This window comes from Centruroides vittatus, unplaced genomic scaffold (assembly GCF_030686945.1).
Source record: "Centruroides vittatus isolate TY-2023 unplaced genomic scaffold, ASM3068694v2 scaffold_769, whole genome shotgun sequence".
NCBI lineage: Eukaryota > Metazoa > Arthropoda > Arachnida > Scorpiones > Buthidae > Centruroides > Centruroides vittatus.
Genome location: NW_027122717.1, coordinates 4,289,191 through 4,310,290, shown reverse-complemented (window position 1 = coordinate 4,310,290; position 21,100 = coordinate 4,289,191). Strand labels below are relative to the sequence as shown.

Here is a 21,100-nt window from a genome sequence, read left to right as displayed (position 1 = left end):
GATGCAACATCCCTAAACACAAACTGATCATTTTGTGATTTCAAGAAACTTGAAGGATAACTTCAAGTAAATCTATGAGCAGAAGACACAAAAATGCATAAGCAAAATGCATGACATAGCTGCAGATACTACTGTCAAGTAGAGAATTACAATTTACAGAATTACAATAAAGTTAAGAAGATCGAATATTTTATGAATAATTTTGAAAGTTCTAAGAGCTATCAGTCTGATTGTTACCACTCATTTCTTTCATAAAGACACACACTAACAGTTAAGATTCTAAATAAACAGGTTAATTAATTAATTAATTCACAAGAAAATTTATAGTGTTCAATAATAAGAACACTCAAGAATTTAATTCATATATATATATTGGTGTCTATAGATGGCTGGGCTGGGGGTTGAGAAGCATATACAGAACGCAGTTTAAGAAAGAATACGAAGAGCTTCTTATAACATGTAATGACGTATATTTTAATATGATACAGAAAACATTACGAAATGAAGAACACTAAACAAATCATCTTTGTACTAATTATTAAACGGATATTAATCGTATTGAAGCGGAGACGTCGTTTGCGCTATGTCATTGCTGCTGCTTTTTCTAACTAATGGTCCGTCTTTTTTCCCCGCCTGCGCACGACATCAGACTCGAGCAAGTCATATCAGCGTGGGGGATGGGCACCACATATATATGAATTAATTTTTTTAAATATGTTGACTGGATTAACTGGATATCTATGAAACCAACTACCGACATGTAGTTATTGCTATAGAGCTAGTGGAAGGAACAGCGAAACTAGATTGAGGCGCCTCTAGCGGCGACGCCGGGTAACAGAATCAGGGCTACAAAGGCAGCACCAGTGTTGTTTCACCTAGTACTTTTGTACTAATCTAACATCTTTTTACTTGTTCTAGTACCAAGATACCCAACACCATTTTCCTAGTACTATTTATGAAATCCTAATATCTTTCCTTTCAATTTAGTACCTTTCAAAACATTCATTTTAATTCTATATTTCTATATTTTTCTACTTTGGCAGTAAATAGATGTTTTCATTGCTTCCTCATTCAAGTGCAGCAGTTGAACGTATTTTTTTTGCAATTAAATTTAATAAAAATTAAACTACAAAATCGAGTTCTTAAAAGCAACAATGATAAAATGTTACACTTGGAAACCATCATCCGCTTCAACCATACAAAAACATTCTAGTGAGGAAGATTCTGATGATGATGATCTTACCAGTGATTTTTCAATGTGATAATTTTAAAGTTCAGTACTTCATGTTCATTACTTTTGTTTCATCATTTTGTTCATTTGATTGTTGTTGAGGAATAATAGCATTCTTACAACATATGAATTTATCCTGTATGAATTTTGTATGTTACATGTAAAACTATTTATATTTTAATAAATAGAAATTTGATAAATTCTAAATTTATATATTATTTATAAGTATATATTTAATAATATATAATATATACATACATTCTGCAGTTTAAGGTCAAAGTAATGCCTGCATTAGTCAATACAGTCACTTCTCGACTTACGACGGGGTTTGGTTCAGCAACTTCGGATGTAAGTCAAGAAGTGACTGTACTTCAACAAAACAGTTAGCCATCTTGCACAAGCACACGCGAAGGGTAACTAACTACACAACAAAACTAAAGATGACGCAATCAATCGCCAAAAGCGTGCAAGATATATATGTATATGATATATATTCTACGAAACCTATAAAAAAATTGATACATTTAAAAAATTTTTTAATGAAATTTTTCGTCATAAGTGCGAATGGTTGTAACTCGAGAAGTGACTGTAGATCATTGGGACTGAGCAGTATTAATATTTTTATATTTATTATACTCTTAATTTTGTACAATTTAAAGAGTGGTGTGGAAGAAGTAAACTATATATCTATTTCATGGTAAATAATGAAATTTGTAACTAACCATATATATAAAGGAACTTCAATAAGGACCGTAGCAATAGCTAATAGTATTGTATTAACAGGGAAATTCTTATCCTCATTTCCTCAAAATACTAATTTTGCTTCTTACTCCTTTATTCCACAAATCTCGTAAATTCAAATATCACATCATATGCCAATTAATATCTGTCAGATGAACAAAATAACATAAAAAAAGAAAATTACTAAACTTTACATTAGAAAACTAAATTTAAAATAGAACCAATTAAGGTTAACAGGAGATTGGAAATTGGTTAGAATGCAACACATCATTATGTAATTAACCTCAGGAATTAAATTGCAGTCAGCCATTTCTCTTTCATCCCAGGGTAGGCCTATTATTCATGCAGGAACAAATAAAACTACAGTCAAACCTGTTTTTGTGCGGGGGATAGGGACCGCATAAAAGAAAATGCATAAAAAAAAATCGCGCGAAACTTCACGAGTGGCTATAAAAAATAGTTTTCGCAACACAATAAAAAAAATATTTTTTTATGCGGTGAATAGGGACCGCATAAAAAAGTCTCACGTAGAAAATAACTCGAAACCGTACGAAATAACTAGGAATTGCTTTTTTAACTCCTTGGGCCTTTTTCTGCAACACCTAATGGGGAAAAAATCCTCTAAGAATTTTAATTTTTATATTAATTAATTATTTCCACTTAAATACGAATCTAACATTAAAAAGTTAAAAATAATCATTAAATAATGATTTTATTCGATAAATATAGCTGCAGGAAGTGTTATTTCATTTAACAAGGTGTGAAATTTCACACCTGCAGTCTAAAGCTGGAGGGGAGCTAACTTACCGCATCTGTTCAAATATAACATAATATTTATGGTTTTTATGCTATTAAAATAAGAGGGAACCGAAATAAACGTATGAGAAAAAATTTTTCTGAATAAAAAATGAAAAAACCTGCTGATGTCATAGAAAACAACCAATAGAGTTTTTAAAAATTTTACAGGAGTCAATTATGTTCCAATTTGATTGAAATTTTCATATACCGCACAAAAAAAATCGCACAAAACAAATCGCAGAGAAAAAGACCGCACAAAAACAGGTTTGACTGTACTTGGCGGCTCAGTAATATAGGTAACACTACAACCGACCACACAACAGTTATTTTTTGAAGTTTTGTTGGCAGAAAGCTGTTTTTCATTATCACAGGCAGAAAACAAGCACCGCGTCTCAGTACGTATCTAACCCAAAGACGCTCGTATTTTCCTGAAAAAGTTTCCTTTGCCTGCGTACAGGTGGCGCTCAACGCAGTTCCACTAGCTCTATGGCAACCACAAATTGTACAGCAAGACATTGTTAATTCAGAAAGGGCAGAATGGATGAGGACAAGATACTTTCAGTGTTTGAAAATTAAAATAAATGTTTTAAGTGAAAGCTGGTGAGTCAATAAAAGTAGGAAGAGCAATTTGAGAATTATTTAAGAATTCTGGAAGGCCACAAAACTTGCTTCTTGTAAGAAACAAGCAAGTTCAAGGAAAATTACGAATGGAACAAGCTCTCTCAGAAATATTACTGCAAAACCCAAATATAGAGTAAGCTTATAGACAATTTGAATGTATTTCATGCTGTCAATCATCTCAAATACACCAAAAGAAAGTCAGAACAAAGCTTACAAACAAATACAAGGCTGCCAGACTGATTTTGGCCAGAAATCATATGAGCTGGAAGGAATAATGGAGAAATGTAGTGTAGTTACAGGAGAAAAGGTTTAAGACTGGGGAGGTCATCAGTGACAGTTTCAGCAAGATAATGCTCCCATCCATACAGCCAATATTACCTGGAAATAATTTTTTGGCCAACAAAGTTCAAGTCGTGGATTGGCCAGTCATGTTAGCAGATTTGAACTGTATACAGTGTGTCTGGGAACTTCTGGTCAGGTCAGTCTATGCAAATGGGAAGCAATATGATAACACCAGAGACCTAAAGACTGCATTCATTGAGAAATGAAGAAATTCCTTGGAGTTTTCTTCAAAGGTTGATCCAGTCGATGACAGATAAGTTTGCAAAGTAATCGTAAATAAAGGAGGGCATTCTGGTTATTAGCTTTCATTAATAACCTCGGAAATGTCATTTTCTATCCATTGTGTCGAACAATTATACTGGGAGTCAGACCTACTTATAACACAGGTCTGCAAATTTTTTTTTCCTTAGCTGCATGGGATATTTTTGCTGAATTATGTTTTAAAGATTGGAGATTCTAAAAGTGACTTCCGTAACATCCCATCACGTATAGGTTTTTTGCAAAATAAAAACAAATTTTTGATAAAAACTGTTATTTATTACAATGAACTAAATATATTTTTTTACAACTAATTAAAAAATTGTTTTTGATATTTATACACAATTTTAGGTCTACTCTTTTTTTTTTATGAAACCTTTTTTCTTCTCTTTTGCTCTTTTTTCTTCTCTCTTTGATGCTTCTCCGAACTCGCTTCCGATTTTCTTCTCTGGTTTCTCGATTGAGCATCCAACAGTAGTCAGCTAACATATTGACATCCCAATTTCCTTGGTAATGTCTCTCGATATCACGGACTTCCCAGTGAAATCTTTCACCCTGTTCTTTACTGTAGGCTCCCAAGTTTTCGGGAAAATAGTCAATATGGGAGTGTAAGAAATGAACTTTTATTAATTAAGCTCATCTTGCATTCTTGAGCTTCATACGTTGCCAGCATGCGTTGTACAATGGTTTTGTAGTCAGGGTCCTTAGTATTCCCCAAAAACTTATGCACTACATTCTTGAAAGAGTCCCATGCTTCTTTTTCCTTTTCTCCCATTGTTTCCAAAAAGAGGGGATCAGATAAAAGTTTTCTTATGTCAAGGCCAGTAAAAACTCCCCCTTTTAACTGCTTCAGACAGTTTTGGGAACTTGGAACACAGATATCTAAAACAATCCCCATCTCTTGGTAGTGATTTGACAAACTGCTTTATGAGCCCCAATATAATATGAAAAGGTGGTAATAACACTTTTTTCTGGAGGAACCAATGTCATATTCATGACGTTTTTCTTGCCGGGAGTTAAACTGTCTCGTGGTGGCTAGTCAGTTTTTGTCCAGTGCAGCTGTCTCACTCTACTATCCCATAAACAAAGAAAGCAAGGATATTTTGTATAACCTCCCTGCTGACTCAACAACATGGTTACTATTTTGAAAATTCCACAAACTATCCATTGATGCTCTTGATATTTGATTTTCTCAAGAATCGTAGCCAAGTCAGTATAGTTTTCTCCCATATGAACCGAGTGTCCCATAGGAAGAGATGCAAATACGTTTCCATTATGCAGCAAGAATGCTTTGAGGCTAGTTTTAGACGAATCAATGAATATGCGCCATTCTGATGAATCATATTCTATTTCAAAGCACTTCATGAGCCCATAAACATCATTACAATAAACTAGATTTTCCTCTTTGGAGAAAAATTGAGTAAATTCTCTCTCTCGATGCCTGTACCACGAAAATGAGATCCCAGATGATAGCAGGTTTTTGTTTTTTAGCCTTGATCCTAGCAATTCAGCTGCATCTTTTGAAAGACCTAAGTTACTTACTAAGTCGTTGAGTTCACTCTGAGAGAAAGTTGAGGTCCTTCGTCAACAGAAAAATCTGAGCTAGATTCGTCCTGGGAAGCTAATGCATGCGCTTTACAGAACACCAAGCTCAAGCAGTTTAACTCATGGATGCTACACATCACACTATCATATAACGCTTCCAATGATTCTATCCAGGATCGGCACAGCTTCCCTATCGTAAAATGCCACTGGCTGAAATAGAAATAACTACATACAGTAGTATTCTTAAATCCGATACGAGGGATTTAAATCCCGTACGGGGCCAGATTACCGGAGGCTTTTGTATTTTCGCAAAATTCGATAAGTCTCCTGTGATCTGAACGTTGCAGACATTGCCGTATATTTTTACCAGCGCGCACAAATCGGAAGCATAATCAGTCTGAAGACAATACAATGTGTGGCTATACTGTGTTAAGATCGATCGAAAATATGAGGAAACGTTAATGAACTCTGTATTGTCCAGAATCGACATTAACGAGAAACCTGTTTTTAGGTCCGTTATTTTCGCTTTGGCTTATAGGAAGAAAATATACCAGTAATGACGTCACCTAGCACAAAGCGTGTGTCAGCTCTCGTAAAACAATATTCGTTCAGTACAATACAGAATGTGGGTTTTTAGCGTACCATGTGTCCTAATATATTCCGACGCGCGGAGCACTAGAATGTCCCCGACAATCCGCACCCGAATTCGGCACCCGATAATCCGGAATTATCATCCGATAATTCCGGATTATCGGGTGCCGAATTAACGAACTTCTAGGTTATTGCCTCGTAAAGTTAAGTAGATTTGTTAAAAGACAGTTTAGCGAATCTATACAAAATTCAAGATGACTGTCACGAACAACAAAAGTATTTATAATTTTTATAACATCAGCTATAAGTTTGCGTCATTTATGAGTCAATGTTTGATTTATATAAAAATAGTGTTTACAAACTACAAAGCAGACGGCCGGATGGCCGAGCGGTAAAGGTGGCAGCCTGCCGCTCTGGGGGACCCGGGATCGAATCCGAACGGGTCGAATAATCCCCAGGAATTTTTCGGGGGGTGGTCCGTTCGGATATGTCGGGCCCCGTCCCTCACCACCCGGTCGCCCCATTGTGGGCCTGGCCGAACCCATAATGGGCCTACTAAAGAGGCCCTCTTAGTGCCCACAGGGCGGAAAGAGTTAAAAAAAAAAAAAAAAAAAAAAAAAAAAACTACAAAGCAGCATTAGCATTAATGTTTCCTTTAAATTTCAATATGTAATCGGTTCAAACACCGTTATTTTCTAGGAATATGACATCCACAGACTCCAAAAAAAAAAAAAAAATATTGACGGCCGGATGGCCGAGCGGTCAAGGTGGCAGCCTACCGCTCTGGGGGACCCGGGATCGAATCCGAACGGGTCGAATAATCCCCAGAAATTTTTCGGGGGTGGTCCGTTCGGATATGTCGGGCCCCGTCCCTCACCACCCGGTCGCCCCATTGTGGGCCTGGCCGAACCCATAATGGGCCGTCTATAAGAGGCCCTCTTAGTGCCCACAGGGCGGAAAGAGTTAAAAAAAAAAAAAGACTCCAAAAGTACTAGCCAATCAACAACTTTATTTTATCCAAATGTATTCAAAAATAAAGTTGTTGATTGGCTCGTATTTTTGAAGTCTGTGGATGTCATATTCCTAGAAAATAATGGTGTTTGAACCGGTTACATATTGAATTTAAAAAAAAAAAAAAGGAATAGAAGCAGAAGGACAAATGTTTCCTTTACTTGCTTGGTGATGTGTTGGTAGGACTTGAGCTTCCAGTTTATGCAGGTCCGACAATGTTTCTTGAAAGAGTAAATCACTTAAAGCGATCTCCAGCAAGTACTGTAGTTCCTGAACAATCCGATCCAATAATTTTACAAATCGAAGATTTACCTATGTTGGTCCGCCTCTTAAAGTTACTGCATTTGCCTTACATTTTAACAGATTAATGCTATAGATCAGCGTTTCCCAACGGCCGGTCCATGGACCGGTGACGATCCGCGGAAAAATTTCACCGGTCCGCAGAAAAATATTTGAACTCACTGATGCTAGCGCAGATGATTAGGGTGACATTTAAATAGTAATCTAGAGTAACTGTATGTATTTTGTTACGTACAGAAACTAGATAAGTATGTACTGTATAAGCGTAATAAATAAGCATAATTCATAGTCGCATAAAGTTACTGGTCCACTTAGTTATCCATAATTTTACCGGTTCGTGTTACGAAAAAGGTTTAGAAACACTGCTACAGGTTATTCGATAATTCGTCTTTATTAATTCAATCTATCGCATTAAAAAACGTATTTTTGACTCTCCGTTCTGTGAGCACTAAAAAAACCTTGTTTCTAGATCTATCGTGGATTCGGCCAGACTCATAATGGGAGAGGCGGTGCCCGAAGATTTTCAGGACACTTCCTTTGAAACATTTCTGTAATTCTTGTCCGGATTCAATCCCGTGACTACCATGTGGGGTTTTCCGGATTTTCTTCATTTAATTAAACACCTAAATAGGGGTCAGCTTACTATAGAAAGTACTTCCGGGAGGAACCTCGTGGCAGATCCATGCTTTATCCCATCTATCCAACTCCCAGAGCGGCAAATCGATGCTTTTTTCGTCTGACTATTCGGCTAGTTTTATTATCACACTAACCATTATATTGCATTATTAATGTAATGGGTTTTTACTAGGAATAGATTTTTTAAGACCTTGTGACACCGTATTGTACTGTACATGATTCGAGATAGGATCTCATTCGTGTATACATGGCCGTTTTAAGTACTTTTAAGGCCTTTTAACCAATTTCTTTGCATTCATTATACGGATACAGATATAGGACAAAAATATTAGTAATGAACAGCGAAATGACACTAAGAAAGCGAGTATGGTGTGACACGGCTTTTATATTATATAAGCTTTATATAAAAGGCCCCTTTCATTAAGTATATCTTAGTTACGTTAAAATTTATTCTCTACAGCAATTTCTCAACCGGTTTTTCATTGCAGACTAGTAAAATTATGGATGACTTTACGTGGACCAGTAATTATATGCAACTGTGAATTATGCTTATTCAGAGTAACAAAGCACATAGATGATAGCACAAGCAGATAGATAACAAAGCACTAGATTACTATTTAAATGTCACCGTACTCAACTGCGCCAGCATCAGTAAGGTCGAATATTTTTCTTCAGACAGGCATTGAGAAACACTTCTCTACTGGATAGCCACAAAACGCCATACCCTTACCCTTACATGCATTAGTTTATACAAATCATTTGTTTTGTACCGGTCGGCATAGCAGGTTTTTATAAGAAATAATTGTATAAATAACGGGATAACGGGAAGATTGTGGCCATCTTGTAGAGTCATAATGCAAATTAAAATCTAGGTCATCTCAAATCTCCGAAAAACATGGGTACGAATCCCGATCCGCCTCGGATGAATATGCAAGTACTGTACCTTGCGTCACTTGATAGCGCTCACTTACTCAATACCGTACCGGTAACAAATTGAACTTGTTTACTCCAAAATGTCCTTCTTGAGAAAGAAAGGGATACATCTATGGAAATAAATCGTGAGTTAACTTAGTATTTAATTTGATTTAGGGCAGTAATACTCTTGAAATTATAGTTTCTGCATTTATAAATTAATCGGAAACAAAAATTTTGTGTAGATGGAAAATGGTACGTAGAATCATTTGAAAGTCTCTAAGGCATATAATTTACGAGTTATATAACAATTTTAAATAATTATTAAAAGTTTAGAAAGAAATATTAAAATTATTAATAAATTACCACGAATAAACTTTTAAAAATACAGGTTTTTAATTTCAAGCTAAAAAAACAATAATAATAAATAAGTATGACCTAATCGTGATACAACAATGAAAATTCTCGTTAATGCAATTTAACGGTAGAATTGCGGTAAATTTATAACGCCATCATTCGGAAATATTCAAAACTAATTTTTTAAAGAATATTTATATGAAAAGGATGTTAATTTAATTTAATTTAATTTCGATTTTTGTGAATTTTGTCTTATTAAATTAATAACATATTTCACAATTTCTAGAATAAATAAAAATAAATGAAACCAGTCACGTGGCACAACTACGGTTTCGTGCCTTGATGGTGAGTTAAGATTGTCCGACCTTTCGAATTTATCAGTTAAATGCAGAACTCTAATTATTCGTCACATTGATAGCATATTATCCGATAGAAGTACAGTATTTAAAGTTCATTACGTGGATTGTTTTCCTTTTATTACAAATTTATGTTTTCAGTAAAAAGGAAAATAATTTTTTTAAATGCTTTTTAAAGTTCGAATAATAAACAAATGCTTAATTTTATCAATCGACAACATAAACTCTAATATATAAATTTAAGTCCGGAAACCGAAAAATGTTCTCTATTGCGATCAGGAACCGAACCCACGACTTTAGATGTCCAGCTGAAAGAATTAAACATTTTCGTTTCTTTTATATTATTTTAATAAAATATGATTTAAGAATTATATTAAAAATACAAGAGATTTAAACTTTAAAATAGATTTTATAATTTTTAAACGAATTTCTATTGTTTTAAAATCTCCAGCAAAAAACAAATTTTTAAATATAGTGCGTTAAATTTACATACAAACTGAGTGGCTATTTATCAATAATAAAATTAAAAATATAGAGTATAACACAATTTTTTTTTAATCCTACGTTCCGAAAAATGGCTTTAATTGCACAATAATCAGAAACGAACACATCCCTTCAGATAGAACAGAACAATAAATCTTACTCATTATTATTTCAATAAAATGTAATTTAAAAATTATGTAAATATACAACAAAATATAGAGATAAATAGAGAGAATAATATACATATATATATATATATATATATATATCAATTCTCAGAATAAACCAAATCCTTGATCCCATTAAGTTATTATACTGTATTGGTAGAATATATATTTTATAATATTTGGATGGTATTTATACATTAAATAAAGTAAAAATAATAATTAAATATTCCTTAATGAATATTTAGTATTGATTAGGATGTACAATATAGAATAAATTATATTTTGCTTATATTAAAGACAATTGTTTATCACTATATATACGAAAATATTAAGAAAAATATAAAAAAGGAATACATTATAAGTTCACACGCTTAAAATGTTTTTATATAAATAATTATAAATTAAATAGAAATAAATAAGCTGTATGTTTAGATATAATATTATATTACAGCGTTAAAAAACACTCAGACCAAAAAATTGACCCGTAGACGTGTTCAATAACAAAATAAATTTAATTTCTAAAATAAAATATAACCGATTAAGTAACCAGCTTCTTGTCAGCTGAATTAAACGGATTTACTTATTTAATGAGTAATAATAGGCATTGATTTCGTGTTGATTCTTGAAATGCCACGTGACTTTCTGAAGGTCATAACTTGCAAAATTCAAATTTTAAAACAATTCTAACCCGAAAGTATTTTTTTAAAAGCTGTATGCAATAATGATATAATTAATTTATATAAATAATTCGAAAACTTTTAAAATTATTTCATCATTTTGTGATACAACATGTTAGAGATCAATGGATAAGAGAATCACGTGATCATTCAGGAATAAACTCGAATGTAGTTTTAAACGAATTGTTTTTGAGCTTTTCTTTAAAATAATTTACAGAAATCAAACTCTATTAAAAATACGATACAATATACTATTTAATTACTTTGAAATTATTATTTTAATAATTTCAAAGTAATTAAATAATTCTGATTGATTTTATATTTTTTTTAAAAGTAGGAACGACATAAATCTGAAAGAATAAATTATAAAATGTTTTATCAAATATTATTTTAATTACGAAAATTTGGAATTATGTTTGAACGTAAATTAACAAATAAGAAGTTCCGTTAATTAATGGTAAGTCGGAATTTTTTTTATCATTATTTATTTTTTTAAACTTTAAAGAGATTGGATGATGAATTTACGTTGGTTGAATCCTATTGGTTAACGCGTACTACTCTGGATAGTTATTGGTCAAAATTAGCGCCAACTATGAATGAAAAGTAGAGCTGTTTGAGATACTTGTTATTGTAGGTCTGTGCGTTGCTTGGTCTGGTCAGGAGTCGACGTACGTGTCTTCTATTTTAACTTATTTTTCGTTTCGTAAGCTTGAAATAATGTCTTCGAAAGTGCTTAAATCCATTAATAAAAATGGATATACCAAGAATTTCGCTTCGATGAAGGAAAATATGGTAAATTATTTTGTAATATATAACTTGGCGCGAAATGTTGTTAGATGATTTGGCGGCATTTTTTGTAAACTGGAAAAAAATGACGTTGGAGAATCGTTTAAAACTTTCGTAAAAATTCTTTCTCTAGTTTATATATTCTTTAATGTAAAGTGATTGTTTTCTATTTATTTTCATCTGGGTAAACTAACAAAGTTGATTTTTATTCTTAGGTTAAATAAATTACTCAACAGAATTAACCAAAATTCCCATTTTTTTTTTCTATAAAGACTGTTTAATAATTTAACAAGTTGTGACGATTAATATAGATTAACTTTTTTAAATAATCAGGACTATAGACTAGTTACACTATTGAGTATGGTTTTATTTCCTTAGGCAATACAGCTAATGAATATTACAGGTTGACTTAATGTAAATATAAATGTTATAATATAAATAATATAAGTGTTTTCCTTGGGAGAACACTGATTTAAATTAATTTTTTGTTATTTCACAATGCAAAGCAATAGCAGTAAGTGGATTACTTTGAATATATTTGTACTGTTACAAGATACGGAATAAATTTTAACACAAATATAGGTATTAGATATTTTAAGAAACAAATTCACATTTAAAATCAACAGTAATGTACTATAGAAAATTTTGGTTTTAATTGGATACATGTTTAATAATTATCATGACACAAAAAAAAAAAAAAATACATTTAATCATTTACATCCAGGCTTTCTGAACAGTTATAAGTAATTAGATGTAAGGGAATGTGCAAGAAAATTCTTTTAAAATTCTTATTTAATTTTTTAGATCTTTGTGTATTTTTATCTTAGTTTAACCCAGTAACATGTTTATATGTAATATCTCTGTTTTTATTATATGACTAACATTTTTATATTGAAAAAAATATTAAGTTTATGCAATTAAATGTGTGTATATGTGTATTAGTTTGAAATTTCAAGAGAACTATTTTAAATATTGAATAATAAAAGTAAAAAATTCATAATTAAGGATGATTTGCATTACTGATTATTTTTGGACAATTTAAATTAAGCTTGAACTATATATTAATAATTTATTAAAATGTTATCAATTCTAATACATTTTATTTCTTCCATATGGTTTATGGAATGGATTTAATACAAATGAACATTGTGATGAATTAAGTAGCTAACTAATTATTAAAAATAGTAATAAACTACAGAAATTGAATATTTTAGGCTTAGTCTTTTATGTGCTTTGTTTAGGATGGTGGATTACCTGAAAGAAAACCAAGAATTTTGCAAGACAGTCAAAAGCAGGTAACAATTCATTATATATGTTTAAAATTTAATCCTGGAATATACTATTGACAATAAGTACAGTAGAGTCTTGAGATTGATAATTTGATCATTCCTAATCAACTTAAATTAAAGAGCTTGAATATATGGAATATATATACAATGGAAAATAGTAAAAAGTAAAGGCAATAAATATCATGTTTATCATTAACATGTATTATTAAACAATTTAACATTATGTATTTTACATGCAATATATTATTATTTATATAATGTCCTCTACAATAAAGGATAAGTGGCAACTCTATCTGGAATTATCTGACAACCATGTCATTTCACAATGCAATAAATTGAAAGTCAATGTTATATCTTTCAATGTGCTTACAATTTCAGTGTCTCACATCACACACTTGATTTGAATTACCCAAATACTGTATGTACTCAACCAAAATATATAAAAATTTTATGTACTTTGATTTAAGGGTGGGTAATCAAACTATTGAGACTATTGTAATGCTATTCTTAGAGATTTTGATAGGTCAACAAATTATTAATAATCATTCAATAGTTATTGAAATATTATTAATAATTTGTTACAGATTAGTTTAGAAACCAAAAATAGATAAGTTTATGATTAATGTTTTATGCTTTCCTTTCTGACCATTAGTATTATGCATTTCTAGTGTTGCATATAATTATAGAAATATTATCATAAAGTTTGAACCAGTGCATATGAAAGCAACAAAATAAGGCAACCATTAAATGTGAACAATGGGTTTATCCAATTGCCTATTTTAATTGTCAAGGTTAAAGGAGACATTTCATGGGACATGTTATTCTCTTTAATGTTGCCTTAATTTTACCACTTATGTCCATCTGTCTTTAATGAATGTGTTAAGAGTTCCTCTTCTGTATTATGAGTGATAAAGTATTATTTTAAAAAATTAATAATAATAATTTCTGTATTAGAGTAAGCATTCTTCATCTCTTTATTGAATTGCTTGCTTTTAAATGATTTGTATAATTAAATTTTTTTTTTCCAGAATTTGCCACATATTTCACAGGTGAGTTTAATTTTTTGAAATATTTAACAAATAAAACTTCAAATGAATTTTAAAATATGAAGTAATTTATTTTAGGTGATAAAAACTAAGAAGCAAGAGAAACCAGTTACTTTAGAGTCAGATGAACCATTGTTGCGAGAAAACCCAAGACGCTTTGTCATTTTTCCCATTGAATATCCGGATATCTGGCAGATGTACAAGAAAGCTGAAGCTTCATTCTGGACGGTAGAAGAAGTTGACCTTTCAAAGGACCTTGCTCATTGGGAACTCTTGAATGATGATGAAAAGCATTTTATTTCTCATGTATTAGCTTTCTTTGCTGCTAGTGATGGCATAGTAAATGAAAATTTGGTTAGTATATGCTTTGGTTATTTTTGTATGATGTTGTAAAAACTAACAAATAAGATAGTTTTTTTTTTTTATAGATATCTATTTTAATTGATGATTATTTGGGTCTTTTTTTTTAGGTAGACCGTTTTAGTCAAGAAGTTCAAGTAACCGAAGCACGCTGCTTCTATGGCTTTCAGATTGCAATAGAAAATGTTCATTCAGAGATGTACAGCCTGTTAATTGATACATATATATCAGATCCTGATGAAAGGTAATGCATCATTTGCATAAATTAAAACCAGCAAAATGATTTGCATTGCTGATTTTTCTATGTGGAAATGATGAACAAACAGTTGCTTATTTTTATAATAAACATTATTCTATTGAAAATAAAATAACTATGGAAGTTTCGGCTTTGGTTGGTGGTAGCTTTAACTATGGAAGTACATTAGATCAATATTAATATACAGTAGAGCATCGATTATCCGACTTAATTGAGGACGGGTTGGTCGGATAACCGAAAAGTATGAAAAAATACATTATTAGTATAGTGTATTAGGCCTGGTTTAAATACTAGCCTCCCTTTCATGGTCGAGCCAGTGCTGCCAGCTAAAACATGCAAAAATTTAACAAAAATAATAATAAAGTAGCCAAGACATAACCAAATATTGTAGCGCCACATCACTAGCGGACATTTGAATTTGCCGACTAGAATGCGGTCAGTTAACCGATAAATCGGTTAATCGGGGGTCGGATAATTGATGCTCTACTGTATTTCCCTTTTATTAGTTATAATGAACAATACATTTGTATAATACATTATACAATATATTAGTTATATATATTCTGTCATTGAAACTAATGGATTTTTGAATGCAATTTTAAACTTTAATAAAGATATTGAAGCCAGTTTTGGAGCATTTAATATACTTTAAATGGTCTCTTCATGGATAACCTTTTTTAGTGCATATCAGACTAAACTATGAGGTATTAATAACAAGAAACCGTTTGAGCAGAAGTTACTAAAATGTTTCTTGTTGTTGATAAGTAAAGTTATTAACTAAAACAGAACTGTTGTCATAACTGTGTTTTATATGAATTTTAAATTTTTGAAAATTGGATGAATGTTTTATGCTGTAATAGCTTTTAGATAATTTGAATTAAAAAAAACAAAAGTATGAATTATCCTATGAACACTTGCTTTGATCCTGAAATAATTATGGACAGAAAATTCAAAATATTCTAAAATTAATTGGTACATAATGTTTTGAACATAGACATTTGGGTTTATGTAAAGACAGATTTCAAAGGCCATTAGAGAATATTGTAGTTATGCCTTTGTTATGGGATAAAAATTATTGAAATAACCATAATCTTTGGTTTTGATCTTCAGGTAATTATATATCAATGGTAGTTTTAAAAATTTTATGGTTTAAAATTACAGACCTCACTTTATGTCCGAGTTCCGTTCTGACGACTACGTCGTTAAGTGAATTGGTCGATAAGTGAGGAGCTTGCGCCGGGAATATAGGATTGTTGTAAAATTATACAAATTATGCAACAAACTTTAAATTTATTCATAAAAAGACTATTATAGTACGTGCAAGTCTATTATAGTACACTTAGTGCGCATGTCACCATTCGCCACTGACCGACACTCAAGCTGAGAAAGGGGATTCCCTGAATTGTAAGCTGGAACTCGATTGGTCGTAAGTGCGAGTGGTCGTTAAGCAGATAGGTCATAAAGTGAGTAGTACCTGTACTAAATATTGGAACCAGAATAATGTTTGGTCAATTATATTTTAACCTATATAGAAAGTAATTAAATAGTAGTATATCTTTTTCATTGAAACTATTATAGTTATATTTTTATAAAATGATTTCTAAATACATATTGCTTTTTTTCCCTTTCCCAGAGACAAATTATTTAATGCAATAGAGACATTACCCTGTGTCAAAAGAAAAGCTGACTGGGCAATAAATTGGATAAACGATTTGACCTCCACATTTGGAGAACGTGTTGTTGCATTTGCAGCAGTCGAAGGAATCTTCTTTTCTGGATCATTTGCAGCAATTTTTTGGTTAAAAAAGAGGGGTCTGATGCCTGGATTAACATTCAGTAATGAATTAATCAGCAGAGATGAAGTGAGTCATCTAAATTTTTAATTTAAAAGTTGCCATTTAAGAGTATTTGTTTTTAATATGATCTGTGGATAAGTAACAATGATGTCAGGTCACAAGTCAGGTGGTCAGATGTAATGGGTAAAAACAAAGCTAATTAGTGAATGTTTGTTTTGCAATATACATATTTTTCAAAAAAAAAAGAAAAGAAAAGAAAAATTGATTTCTCATATTTTTACTAAGGATATGAGGCAGTTTTTGTATTATTTTGCACATTAATATTATTTCTTCATATAATGCAGGTTATTTTAGATTTTTTTTGAATTAGTAAATTAAAATCATTTATGGGTAATTGCAAACAATAACTTGGGTTACATAACATTTTTCATATAAGACAGAAGTTTGTTTGGTTTGAAAAGAGAGCTGAAATTATTATAAACTATTAAATCCAATGGGAATTTTATTTCATAAATCTCCAGCATTATGATTGTAAAAATTTCGTCATATCTTTCCCTTAAATTTAGAAAAAGCTATTACATGTTTGTCTTTTCTTCAATTCATTAAGCCCTTCACTTTTTATTTAATAAACAGTCATCAACAATGATAAGTAGTAGAAATTAATATATATATTATATATATATATATATATATGATGTATGTATGTATGTATGTATTATTTTAAATCTTAAATCTCTAAAATAAAATGTAATAATTCAGTAGAGGTTTGTTTAATCCAACACCTGATAATCTATAATGTCTAGTATCTGGTATCCTCAGAAAAATAGTCAATTTGAAATTGTCCAGTCTGACACACTAGTATTACATGATCTCGAAATTTGGACATGATTCATTGAATGCTCCAGGTAGAGAGCAAAGCAAAGGTGGGAGGTGCAGCTGTTTACATTGCTACAAGTTGCAAGGTTGACCAAGGAATTGACAGTGATGTGATAGAATAAAATGACTTATTTTGTTTGCATTGGATCAGTCAAATTGTTTCACAGGCACTTTCCTGTGCATAATACATGTTTATACTACAATCATTGAACAAGTTAGTGCAAACACCTATCAGGATCAGAAAACAAGTATCACAGGAGCAGTTTTGGAGTTTGGATCACCTTTAGTTTTGATTTTGTTAACAAAAAAGTAACTGTGGAAAGTAATGTTTCATTTTGTTTATGCACAACACTCCGTAAAGCTGGGATTATTGTTTTAAGTGTATATAATTATTTTTGCTATAAAAGTGAATTTTTATAACTAAATGTGTTTATAACTTATGTTGACAATTATTGTATCATGTGCCTCAACTGTCAACATTATCTGAAATGATTTTATCAGAAATTTATCAGCTTTCAAGATGCACACTTAATAGGAGTATTTAATATCAGTTATACTGTAGATCAGGGTTTTACAATAAAATCTGTTGTCTATTGATGTATGAATGTGCTGATGCAGATTTGGGATGTGAGGTTAGTCTCAGATCGAGTCCTTGTATGAAGATACGAGGACTCCATTGGAGACTATACAAGTGCTAAAGTTATTTATAGCTTTATAAACAGTGAGAACCAATTTATTGGTAATAGAACAAACTGAAATCATGATATAATGTTTCACAAGATAATGGAAACCATAAAAACACCATAAACTAAAGCTAGAAAATCATTCAAAGGAACCTCTGCTATAGATTGAAAGTAAAGCAACTAAAAGCAAAGTAAATATATATATGTCTTGTGGTGTTCTGTGAGGAAGTGGCAATATTTTTACTGTTCTAAAGGCCTAGAGACCAAAAAATATCCTGTAAACAATCCTTCAAATGCAATGTTTCAGTACTAGAAGGGTTTTAAAGTTCAATCTAGCTGCCCCTTAAGATGCCGTTCAGCACTGCAGAATACTCTGCCTTGATGCACTTCAGCTTTTTACCTTCAGAACTTTGTTTTTGCAAAAATATAAGGTTAACGAACATTTCTTGACACTTTAGTACATCAGCTGAAAGACAGCAAGATTGGGCTTTTTCTTCCACAGCACTTAGCGCAGCACTGTTGCAGAGTAGGAACTTAAGAGGTAGAGATTTAAGTGATTATGAGCTTGCTGCAGCAATCGTGTTAGTGTATTGGTAAATAAATATATTGGTCATTGCTATTTTTTGTGTATTCAGTATATCGTATTGAACAAAATGGTTATGAGGCCTTCACTTGTCATTCTCTGTTATATGACCCTCTGTGAAAAGAGTTTGGTGACCTCTGATTTAGACTTGATACCAGCAAGGAGTTTCAAATGTTATTCAAGTCTAGTAAATAAATTTTCAAGATTTCAATTTTTCTTGCAACTCAACAGGACAGTAACAAAAATGGCCAGTTTGTGATGTCATGAAATTACCCTTCATGTATAAATTTAATTCATTATTTAGTATTGTAAATATATCATTTAAATTTTAAGTTAGCTTCTCACATCAATGTTCTATGCATCAATTCCCCATCATGATATGTCATTTATAATGTTAATTCTTTCAAATGAATTTCTTAGAATTAATGACAATATTCTTATATTGTTTTATAATACCATTACAGGGTCTTCATTGTGATTTTGCTTGTTTAATGTTCAGTCACTTGATAAATAAACCTTCCAAAGAGCGAATTATCAAAATAATTAAAGATGCGGTCATGATAGAACAAGAGTTTCTAACAGAAGCTCTTCCTGTTGCCTTAATTGGAATGAACTGCAACCTCATGAGACGCTACATTGAATTTGTGGCAGATCGCCTTCTGGTTGAGTTGGGATGTGGCAAGGTGAGTAGCATGATGTTAAACATTTTATTGTCTTCATCCATTAAAACTTGTTTTTAATAGGTATATAATGTTGAAAATCCATTCGATTTCATGGAGCACATTTCTCTGGAAGGAAAGACAAATTTTTTTGAAAAGAAAGTGGGAGAGTATCAAAAGTGTGGAGTGATGGTGAAAAAAGAAGAACAGTGCTTTACAGTTGATGCAGATTTTTAAATTTCAGTTTTTTTACTTTGCACACGTGTATATGTATATAAATCAAAAATATTCCAGAGGAGTATTTATTTTGTATAAACATCGCTTCTAGTATTATACAAAAAAATATAATTTTATAAAAAAAAAATAGAATTGTGTTTTGAGAATAAACTTTTAAGAAAAGATTTTAAATAATTTTAATATAATTTCAGTTATCTTAAGTTAATTAAAGAAGTAATAAATTAATCTGTGAACCAAATGGGGTTTTTTTTTAAACTGTACCATACATACTAGGTTTTCTCAAACAGGTTCCCAGTTTTTTTAACCCAGGAAATTCTGCAAATTTCTAAAAAATTCACTTTTTTCTTATTTTGTGTTAAGGTTGAGGAAATTTTGCAAATAGAAAGTATAATTAACTCATAAGTAAAAATGTATTATTATTACAGTTTATTAATTTTAAGCCCGCTTATCACCCTGACCAATCCACCCTCCTGAGAATCACACCAAGCACATTGCAGTGGGAGTTTTCGGTGCAAAAGTTTAATTGAAACTTGATATGTATGGCTAAATCTGAATAAATTTCTATTTACAAAGTTCTAAAGACAATTTTGAAACACCCTGTATCTCAGCAAAATATATATATTCATACACTTAACACCTTATTCTTGCCGAGAAAATTTATTCAAAACAAACGTTTTCAGCCTGATTCACAGGCATTTTAGTTCAAATGTATTCTAAACCTGAAGATGGCCTGTGAATCAGGCTGAAAACGTTTGTTTTGAATAAATTTTCTCGGCAAGAATAAGGTGTTAAGTGTATGAATATATGTTCTAAAGACAATTTTGAAACACCCTGTATATATTGTTCTGTCCTCAAAAGTTGCAAAATTTATTTATTTATTTAGCGTAATTTCTTCATTTTTAGACTTTAAAATTATATTGTTTAAAAATTATGGTATCAAATATTCGGGTGAATCCTGACCAAAATTTTTGGGCATGAAAGATATAATAAGCCTATATCTAGCACTAAACAATAGGCAGAAATGTTATTTGGTGTGAATAAAAAAGTATGGAATATTATGAAGTCCATTATACCTACACATGAAATACATAATAATGAAAAAGTATTAAAAAATTTATGATAATTCAATTTTTGTGGGCCCTTGACACGGGGCTCAGAGCTTAAGCCCTATTAGTCACTATGTAGATCTGCCCCTGTACACAATACATGTATGCTTAATGGCTGCCAAAAGCTTTCAATACAATCTGACCTTAAATGCTTCGAATGACGTCATGTGCACAGAATTGTTTGCTGCGGAAAACCTCCACACAAGCAAGCGATAGAGTTCCCGCAAGCATGGCACTGGCTTAAAACGGTTAACCACTAGCTGCCAATGTAAAAGGAAACACAAATGATAAAAAAGTTTACACGTTAGAATAAATTATTATTGGCATATTTGTTCTAATATAAAAAGTATATTGATAGTCAGAACTTTCTCTTAAGCATGATAAGCAAGTCCAAAGA

The 21,100-nt window shown here is 31.5% G+C and overlaps 1 protein-coding gene across 2 annotated transcripts; it reads left to right on the top strand.

Annotated features, from left to right (window-relative positions):
* The first annotated feature begins 9,656 nt into the window (after positions 1-9,656).
* On the top strand, positions 9,657-19,761 carry RnrS (ribonucleoside-diphosphate reductase subunit M2). Of its 2 annotated transcripts, XM_067288008.1 has the most exons (9): positions 9,657-9,688; positions 11,364-11,483; positions 13,054-13,107; positions 14,130-14,150; positions 14,226-14,501; positions 14,618-14,751; positions 16,397-16,625; positions 19,166-19,384; positions 19,445-19,761. In XM_067288008.1, the coding sequence occupies exons 2-9, from the start codon at positions 11,481-11,483 to the stop codon at positions 19,595-19,597; spliced, it is 1,089 nt and encodes a 362-aa protein (XP_067144109.1). In that variant the 5' UTR covers positions 9,657-9,688; positions 11,364-11,480; the 3' UTR covers positions 19,598-19,761. The 2 variants fall into 2 exon arrangements, with proteins under 2 accessions (XP_067144109.1, XP_067144108.1); XM_067288007.1 differs by lacking the exons at positions 9,657-9,688; positions 11,364-11,483 and adding an exon at positions 11,598-11,818.
* The last annotated feature ends 1,339 nt before the right edge of the window (positions 19,762-21,100 follow it).